This window comes from Poecilia latipinna, unplaced genomic scaffold (genome assembly GCF_001443285.1).
Source record: "Poecilia latipinna isolate Pla-1442-1.1 unplaced genomic scaffold, P_latipinna-1.0 Scaffold274, whole genome shotgun sequence".
NCBI classification, from domain to species: Eukaryota; Metazoa; Chordata; class Actinopteri; order Cyprinodontiformes; family Poeciliidae; genus Poecilia; species Poecilia latipinna.
Window position 1 is genome coordinate 333,939 of NW_015112890.1, and position 9,723 is coordinate 343,661.

General features: G+C 41.1%; 2 protein-coding genes across 2 annotated transcripts; both read left to right on the forward strand.

The window, feature by feature from the left end:
* Positions 1–637: 637 nt before the first annotated feature.
* ved (ventrally expressed dharma/bozozok antagonist) lies at positions 638–4,455 on the forward strand. The gene is made up of 3 exons (XM_015033623.1): positions 638–883; positions 2,592–2,854; positions 3,741–4,455. The coding sequence occupies exons 1-3, from the start codon at positions 670–672 to the stop codon at positions 4,089–4,091; spliced, it is 828 nt and encodes a 275-aa protein (XP_014889109.1). The 5' UTR covers positions 638–669; the 3' UTR covers positions 4,092–4,455.
* A 1,986-nt stretch (positions 4,456–6,441) lies between these two features.
* On the forward strand, positions 6,442–8,603 carry purbb (purine-rich element binding protein Bb). The gene has a single exon (XM_015033624.1). The coding sequence runs from the start codon at positions 6,649–6,651 to the stop codon at positions 7,555–7,557; it is 909 nt and encodes a 302-aa protein (XP_014889110.1). The 5' UTR covers positions 6,442–6,648; the 3' UTR covers positions 7,558–8,603.
* The last annotated feature ends 1,120 nt before the right edge of the window (positions 8,604–9,723 follow it).

Consider the following 9,723-nt stretch of genomic DNA (forward strand, 5'->3'; position numbering starts at 1 on the left):
ATAGATAGATAGATAGATAGATAGATAGATAGATATACTCAAAAGGGCCAAATCAGTGACAAAAAGCACATTTTCTCAAAACAGATGCAATATTAATTCCATTTGAGGATGGTTTGCATTAAAACCAGAGTGTTGAACCCTGACTCCAGACTACTTCAGATGAATTCGGTGCTGTACCTTTACGCGCTTCCACACCGGTCCTGAGCGGAAACGTCTCCCCTGCAGAGAATGGCCGCTCCACGTGTTTTTACGCGGCGCGGCTGTGGCTGTGGAGGAGCTGCAGACGGTCTGGGGTGAGGTGAGTCTATTATCTGTTACAGGCAGGAAGGAGGAGGGTGCTGGAGGACAGAAGGGGGTCCTTCCCAGACTCACTGGAGCCTGGCTCTAACAGCCTCATTGAGACTGAATGGGACGTCTTAATTACTTCAGTTGTGAAAACTGAAGGAGGGGATGCAGCATACTTTGATCTTCAGGTTGGGGACGGCTGCTATAAATGCGGCTCCTGCTTGGAGATACAATCATAACTCTCTGACCTTTTGCAAGTGACCGTCCTGAGGAGAACTTTCCTCTGACCTGAACTCTGAGCTGAGCTTCACTTTTTTTAAATTTTCTTTTTATGAAACAAAAGGGGTTTTTTTCTTCACTGAGAAACTTTAACCTTCAATAAGGATGAAGGGCCATTTCTCCATCGAGTGGCTGGCCCAGAGCAGCAAGCCGGCAGGGCCAGCATCCGGGCCGGCAGCTTGGGGGACGCATTCAGAGAGCCTGCCAGGTTTTTACTGCAAACCAAAACCTGAGAAGCTTCCAGGACCGGAGCAGCAGCAGCACATCGACACCATCAGCCAGGAAGCTCCTCAGCTCCGAACGTGTCCCAGGAATCAGGGTGAGAGTTTCACTCTGTAAACAGTTAAAGGTGTCGGGTTCAGAACTGCTATCTGCTGCTTTTTAATGCACTTTATTGGAAAAAAAAATTCCACTGACTCTTGTCCTAAAAATACTAATAAATATTGGATTTAAAATTTTAAATGTCAACATCAGGATAGTTAAACTGCGCTTTATTTTATTAATCAAATTTCGGTTTTAAAACTTAAAGCTTTATATTTTTGTTCACTTAACTTTAATAAATAATAGAACAATTAAAATATACTACTTACTGAATTTACAATTTTTCATTTATTTTATTATTTATTCATTTTTAGGCTGATACTGGTTATTTATGTTTCTGCTATTCTTATAGTAATCAGTTTCCTTTTGCTTTTCACTTTTGCAAAAACATTCAATAACTTTTATCTTAGTTTAGTGCAGAGGTTCCCAAACTGTAATGGCAGTAATGGCACCCCCCCCCCCCTGCAATGGGGGGAAGCCGTCTGGATGAAAAAAAAAAAAAGAAAGAAAACATGAACGCTGTATGCGCTGGGTTTTTACCTTAGAATGGCCAACTCTCTGTTATTCCTATGTCAATTTGATAGGGGCTTCCACACTTCCCATATCTGAGTCCTCTGTCACTTTTATCAGCAGTTAAAACTGTTTAATTCGTTGTTAACATGTGGTAACCTGCTTTTCCGAGACGCCTTTAAACGCAACATGAGCTCAACGACGCTCGCGCTGGTTTACACCTGTGCAGCAGTGAAGGAGACCTGCTGCTGCTGTGCAGAGCTACGCAGGTGTGTTAGAATCATGACAGCCAACCAGCAAAACGCAAAGAACTTTTCACAGTTTTTCCTCCAAACTAACCGACTGAGTTGAGTAAAGCTGTTGGATGCAGGCTAGTTAAAAGATGACTAGCTAATATCATAATATCAATACATCACCTTAAGCTTAACAAGTAGCCTTTAGGCTACTGATGTTGTTGTCTATGTTCGGCTACGTACAGTCATTTTGCCCCCCAAAAAGTCGACCCCCACCCCACAAACGTCGTTAAAAAAGGCAGCTATTTATAATCCATAGGGGGGAGGGGGGCAGAAAATGTTTGGAAACCACTGGGGGGGCCAGGTGAAAAAGTTTGGGAACCACCGGTGTGTCTGTTCTTGTGAACTAGTATAATGTTTTTTTGGTATCAGCTGGAACAATTTAAGGACTTTAATATTACAAATTAGAACTAAAGCACGTTGGTTTTCACTAGTATTTAGTTTTAGAAGATAATGCTATTCTCTATATTTATCTGCAAAGCAATAACTATGAGATAATTATGTCTCTTTCTCAAAGGACTACACAAATACATCAACATGTGCTTTAAAATTACATAATTTTTCTTTGGGGTGGCAAGTCCAAGTCCAGGTAAAAAGTTGCGGGGGGCAAAGGTGAAAATAATAATAAAAAAATATTTAGAATGTATTTATTGGGTTTCACATTTATGCTTTGATTGAGGAAGATGACTGTCTTTGTATGAACTGAACATGGCTCTCTAGGGGGCAAATCCCACCCTCTGGCGCCCCCTTGTGGTCGCCGCTGAGCATTCCTGTGAATCTTCGCAGAAACAGTGGTCCCTGCGTTTCCCTTCATTTAGCACCACCAGCGGCGCTCAGCTCTGTGTCCGCTCGTTGTTAAGGTTCCCGTAAAGTCCTGTCCTGCTTGTCTCTGGCAATAAGCAGGAAGTGAGGCCGGTTTCAGCAGCTGCACCGAAGAGGAGACCTCCGGCTACGAGAGCGAAGGCGGTCAGCCTCATTCCCCCTCCGCCCCCGCCGTCAGCGCCTCCTCCAAGTCTCAACCGTCGCCCCCGGTGGGCAGGAGGCCCCGCACGGCCTTCACAGCGGAGCAGATCAGCAGCCTGGAGGGGGCGTTCAAGAGGAACGCGTACCTGGGAACGCAGGACAAGGCGGAGCTCTGCAAGAAGCTCAACCTCTCTGACAAGCAGGTGACTGTCCTCAGTCAGCTTCCACTGCTGCTCAGCAGACAGCTTAAGAAAAAATTCAGATCATTTCCTTGTTCTGACCTTTAACCTTTAACAGACATCAATTCTAAATGTCTTCAGTAATTATGCACTGGAATTAGGAGTGATTAATACTTTAAGTTCGATTCATGATTTTTTTAAATGACCACTTGGAAAATGTGTTTTAATCTAACAGAATTCATTCTTTATGTTTTACATTTTGTTTGTTCTCTATTTTAACATTTAATAAAGTAGCTAAGAACTTTCACGTTTTCACGTTACTTTCATAACCCTGGAAAATGACTTTTTTTTTTAATTACTTTGAACTTAGTAGATATTTGGGTTGTTTTTTAGTAAAGCAGTCACTGTCTGGAACTTTTTAAACCCTTCCAAAACTTTAATTTTATTTTAATTTCCTCACTTTAAACTTGCACTCCATATATTGCATGATATTTTTGGCATTGATGTCTCCAGAAATCTTTCATCACCAGTTTTGATCAGGGTGGCCAGTAAAAATTTTAGGGTGGCACAACTAAAGACAAATAAGATAGTAACCAGGTTACAAGTGACTTCATAATAAATCAGGGTGAAAATATCTTGTAAGTTGTCGAAAGAACTACTTACTTTCAACTAAGTTCAACATCCTTTCTTGTACCTGGGACAGAAGAGGATTTATTAGTTATTGTTACCAAACAAATCTGAATGTAAAAATTGATTTTTAAAATGTCAGTTTTATTTAACTTTTTATTTTTTTTATTTTTTTTTTTCAATAAAATGTTTCATCTTCACATTGATTTTTCAATGAAACATTATTTATCATCCATCCGGTTTGCTTCAGCCTCATACGTTCCCTCTGTGATGTTTGTCTCAGATCAGGAACTGGTTCCAGAACCGGCGGATGAAGCTGAAGAGGACGGTGCAGGACGCCTTGGCCCACGCCAATGTTGCGTCTCACTTCCTGCATTACCCCGAGCTGCAGGCCTACAGGGCCGGCCCGTACCCCCGGTACCACCCGGCCGCCGCCGCCGCCGTGGTGGTGCCGGACCCCGCCGCCCCCGCAACCTACGTTCACCCTCACAGCCTTCAGTACAGCTCGCCTCTGTCCAGCACCTCCGCTCTGCCCCTGGACTCCGTCTACGAGTACAGCAGCCTCCCAGGAGTCATGCTGCCCACCGCCTCTCACCTCAGAGGAACCTACCCACCGTACCCCCAGTACTACTGATCAGTGATGCTGGAACCAACTTCAGAACCATCAGCTTTTGTTATTTTTTTTTTTAACAAAACTACTGAAGTCATTCTGTTAATCAATACAGATGAACCAATCCACTTTTTTCACTTCTGATACCAATATCTGAAGTTAAGTATGGGCCGATACCGATCCAGTGCAGCTGAGTCGACTTTAAACATTTCTTTTTTTAAACTGAGACATAATTTGGTAACTCTGCACCAGCACAGCTCACATACACACACCAATAGCTTCACAAGTTTGGTCAAACACGTAAAACCAACTTTAATATGTTCAGTCAGTGCAGTTGTGAGTATAACAGCCAATTTAACATAAATAATAAAGAAACTGAATCTAACAAAAACAATAGGTGGACTATTTTGGTCAAACATGTAAAAAAATAAACTGAAATAAACCTTCTTTCAAATGGATTCAATTTTGCGACAAATACAGATATTAATATGGGGTCAGTGCATCTCCAAAAGACTTTAAATAGCCTAAAACTCCAACCTGAACTGGGTGGCGTGCAATAATGTGAACTGTGTGTGTGTATCTGTCTCTGTAGAGTTTGAATCTATTTAAAACTGGACAGATGAAGCTGTTTGTTTAGAGAGAAGTGTTGTGACTGTGAAAATAAAGAAAAATGATCACGAGTGTTCTGTGTGAGCAGCTCCTGCTAGAGTAAACGAGTTACTCAGCAGAGTGAAAGTAGGTTTTTGTTGTGCAGGTGTGCTTCTTTATTATGCTGTGATTTATGTTAAAGCTATGGCGTGTAACTTTTATTTTGAAAAGATATATGTTCTTTACACAGTTATTAAAAGTATCACTTTGTCGTAACAGCATAGAATGTGTGTGATGTGTTAGAAAAAAATCAAGTTCCTTTCATATCAGTTTCATGGCCAGAAATGTCTCTCTGAAAACCGAGCCGTAAAAGAGGGCACAGCCAGGACAAATACTTTTTTTTTCCTTTTTTACATATGATCACATTTGTCTAGAAGAAATAAAATCATTTGAAAATTGTGCTGTTTACTTGTTTTCTCTTTGTTTGCACCGAGAACACAATGGTAGCACTGATGCCAGGGCCGGCCCAAGCCTTTTTGGGGCCCTAATAGATTTTTACAGGGCCCACCATACCAACATGTCAACAGCATGCTTGATCATTCCAAAGCTACTCTATGTGTGTAACATGGCTGCTATCATTAGCGTCGTGTGCTATTTTATTTTAACTACTTGAAAGTAACATCATTATGTTGGAAAACCTCGATTTTTTTCATACTTCTCATCACTTCAACTCAAACTTTGTCTCATTTTACCGTAAACCTTTTCTATGAAATTATGTAATTGTTGCACCATTGTGGAAATTGAAACTGAGGTTCCAGCAACTTCCAGCTGACAGCTTCTAGGTTGTTGGCTTTATGAAAGTTCCCATGGAAACAAAGTCCTTCACAATGCTTGGCTGTGCAGGTAAAAGTTTGGAACTTGATTTACAGGTTTGTACTGGACTGTGACTTAAAGGGGGGAGAACCTGAAGAAATGATATAGTAGATTAAACTTCAAATCTTCCATTTTTTATATCTGAACAAAAAATCTTAATCTAAAACTGTAAAACCACAGAAACACTGAGTTATTTAAAAACAAGGCTTAAAACCCACTTGTTTAGAGTTGCCTTTGATTAGTAGAAAGTGAAACATTGACCAACATATTTGATGTATATTTGCCTGATAATTTTGTTGATGGTATTTGACAAAATATAATGTTTATTGCTTGTTTCATAATTGATCACTATGATGTATTAATTATAAAGCACTTTGAACTGCCTTGTTGCTGAAATGTGCTTTACAAATAAATGTGACTTGAGCTAGACTTAAATTTAGTGTTAGTACTGTGAGAGCTCTTGTCAATTTGACTTTTTCCATAATTACCAAACCATATTTTAGTTGTCATTTAATCTTACAGAGGATGCTGTCACACTTGACAGAGAAGTGGAGAGTCTGGTGGATAAAGAGTATACAACAGCGACATCCACTGGCAGAATCGGGTAATGCAACAACAATGTAGCAACACAATGGCTTAGAAAACAAGTGTAAAAAAATCTGCCCATTTGATAGTTACTTATATTTCCAATAAGTAATACTCCAGGCTTTAGTTAAAGAGCTGGACAGTCATGTCATGTTATATCCATTATTGAAGAAGAAACTGTTTGTCCTATTATTCAAAAACGTATTTTAAAAGTAAAAAAATATGTTACACAACTATTGTGATTTTATAACTTTAATAAAATAAAATAAAATGTTTGAAAAAAGGAAGTATTCGCTGACATAACTTCGACTGTTTTGTGGACCAATGGCTGACCAGTGATATTAAAGATGGACGCTAATAGGCAAATTTATTGACCAATAAAAAACGCCACAAACGTGTGAAGTTGTCGAAGTGGCAAGCGTTTGGGCCAATCACAGCGCTTCAGTGGAGAACGTGAGGGGAGGGCTGGCAGTCGACACTGGCTGACGACTGCACGCAGCGAGCTGCTGCTCAGAAAGAGGGGGGCAGAAGCCGAATGGTGGAGCTGAAGATGGCGGATGGCGACAGTGGGAGTGAGCGCGGTGGAAGTAGCGGAGGAGGAGGAGGCGGCTTCCAGCACTTTCAGCGGGACCAGGAGACCCAGGAGCTGGCGTCTAAGCGCCTCGACATTCAGAACAAGCGCTTCTATTTGGATGTCAAACAGAACAGTAAAGGCAGATTCATTAAAATTGCCGAGGTAGGGGCCGGGGGCTCCAAAAGTCGCTTGACCCTCTCGCTGTCAGTTGCGGCGGAGTTCCGTGACTACCTCGGGGATTTCATCGAGCACTACGCCCAGCTGGGGCCTAGCACTCCGGAGCAAATAGCCCAGGCCACCGCGGGTGAAGATGGTGGGCCGAGGCGAGCTCTAAAGAGCGAGTTTCTTGTCCGGGAAAACCGCAAGTACTACCTGGACTTGAAGGAGAACCAGCGGGGTAGGTTCCTGCGGATCCGGCAAACCGTAAACCGCGGACCTGGCTTTGGGGTCGGGGGGCCCGTGGGTGGCATGCTGGCCGGCCAGACCATTGCCCTTCCGGCGCAAGGGCTAATAGAGTTCAGAGACGCCCTGGCTAAGCTCATAGATGATTACGGGGGAGACGACGAGGAGCTGACGGGGGGCACTGCCGCGGGGGGCTACAGCGAGCTTCCCGAGGGCACCTCCATCATGGTGGACTCTAAGCGGTTCTTTTTCGACGTCGGCTCCAACAAATACGGAGTGTTCCTGCGCGTGAGCGAGGTGAAGCCCAGCTACAGGAACTCTATCACCATCCCGTTCAAAGCCTGGGGCAAGTTCGGAGGAGCCTTCTGCAGGTACGCCGAGGAGATGAAGGAGATCCAGGAGCGGCAGAGGGACAAGATGTACGAGAGGAGAGAGGAGTCCGAGGGGGACGACGTGGATGACGACTGAGCAGGAGAATTACAGCAGCTGTTAGTCCAAGCTACACGACAGATGTGCGACATTAGGGGTATTTTTCATTAAAGAAGAAAAAAAAAAGCAGAAGCGACAGTTAAAAGTGCATGACAAATCGTGCTGTAATAGCCTACTAAAAAGTATTGTGGCGTAAAAAGTACATGTTCAGGGACTTATTGGTGTATTATCTCAAAAAAGTTTGTAGGGTTAAGGGTTGGAGTGGTTGTGTGATTCTCTGAAAGTGGAAAAAATGCGCAAATGAGATATTTCTCATTGTTTTTTTTAAAAAAGGATGAGTTATGCTTTTATGTTTAAAGAAAAAAAAGAAGAGAGAGAGGTGCTACTAAAACCAGCTGATTGGTTTTTAATAACTAGGACTGAAACCAATGACCACCATCCAGTTTGGAACATATAGTTCATATTTAAAGAGTGAGGACCTGCTTAAGATGAGTTTTTTCCTGTGCTGGAGTTTATGGAGAATAGAGAAGGTGAGCAATCATCCTATTCTGGTCCAGAGAGAACCAGAGAGGGACGTTTGAGATCTGTAAGCTCTTCGTTGAAAAGATTACCCAAAATGTCAGGGGGAGGATTATCTTCACAGCACAGGGGGGTCCAGAGGGGCGGGTGGGGGGGTCATAGAATAAATTAAAGCTTTGACTCCAGCAGTCAGTTACAGTGCAGATCAGCTGGGTTTTATGTTATACATACAATTGTTTTAGCGAAGCAAAATTCACGGTGTTTTCAGAAGGGCGAGCACCAGAGCATCCCTGGTGGTCGCTGTTTTAAACACGCGGGGAGCAGGCCTCATGATGGACAACACACAGCAACAACACGGTCACTAGGGTCCAACTTTCTAGCGCTGCATCAGAAACGGCGAGGAGTTTTTCTCTTCCCCCCCCACCACCAGGCTCTCTGTGGTGGTCCGGGGGCCGGAACGATGATGGATGTCTGGTACAGCTGCTGTATCCGACGTCTGGACTGATATGCATTGATGAATTTTATTTTATTTTTTTCCCCCAAAATGAGAAGAATATTGAAATTAAAATAAAGAAATCTGCTTACATATATTCTAAAGCAAAACCAGCAAAAGATATTTTCAAATACGTATAAAAGAAAATGTATTATCTAAAGGAATTTCATGACTAAAGAAAAAAAAATTAAAAAAAATAAAAAGTTAATTTTCATAAAACAAAGATGTGATTTTAAAGTTCCAGATTTTTTTTTATTTTTTTATTTTTTTTTTTTCCCCCAGAGTGAAAATATAAAGATTTCCTTGATTAAAACAAGTTTAAATTTACAGTTCGGTGTTGTGATTTTTATGGTATTAAAGACCTGGGTTATTTTAGTTATTTCACTTTTTCTGTAATGGAGCATTGTGCAGTACCACATATTTTGGTGTTGATATCATACCAAGTAAATACTGGGTTGATATCGGGACTGATACAATACTTTTTATTAGTTGTATCATCAAACTTCTGACCTTTAGTTGTTTTTCTGTATTTTTTTCTTTGATTCATTTAGTTAAAACCTTGGAGAGAATTTGGACAAAGTTGATGTGCATCTACAAAATGCTTTAAAAGCATAATGAAAAACAGAAACAATAGAAAAGCTAAACTGCATGCATTTTTTCCCCCCCTAATTCATTCAAATACAAAAGGAAAAAAAAGAGAAAACATCATAAGTAGAGTTGAGAAACTACAACACATAAGTTTCAAGAGGGAATGTGAAATGTGAAACCTTAATTTGTAGCTTAAATAAGTACATATTGGTATTTGATTCAGTTGGATCTCTTTATAAAATGTTTTTCTATTAACAGCTCCAAATTTTCATAAATTGTTTTTCTGTAAACAATTTTATCCCTTTTTGGCTGCAGCTATTAAAATATTTTCAGGGTGAAAACCTAAAACAACCCAACTATTTGATAGAATATTGAACATTTTTTCTTCTCTTGCGACTTTAAAAGACTTGAGAACATCCAGGTTTCCTTTATCGTACTTTGTCTCATTAAACAATTACTAAAGACTTGGCACTGTGAAAAAGTTGTGAAATAAGAGAATTCAGGACCTTCCTGAAGATGTGGCTTATGTTTGTGTCTGTAATGCACCTAAAAATAAACTGAATTACCACTTCATTACCTCATCATGCTAGCTTAATCAAGGATCA

What these genes read in the sequence shown, in the direction of transcription:
- purbb (XM_015033624.1), top strand. Translation starts at nt 6,649, where the DNA reads ATGGTGGAGCTGAAGATGGCGGATGGCGACAGTGGGAGTGAGCGCGGT.
- ved (XM_015033623.1), top strand. Translation starts at nt 670, where the DNA reads ATGAAGGGCCATTTCTCCATCGAGTGGCTGGCCCAGAGCAGCAAGCCG. An exon ending in AACGTGTCCCAGGAATCAGG is followed by an intron (nt 884 to 2,591) that starts GTGAGAGTTTCA and finishes GGCAATAAGCAG; the next exon opens with GAAGTGAGGCCGGTTTCAGC. An exon ending in TCAACCTCTCTGACAAGCAG is followed by an intron (nt 2,855 to 3,740) that starts GTGACTGTCCTC and finishes TGTTTGTCTCAG; the next exon opens with ATCAGGAACTGGTTCCAGAA.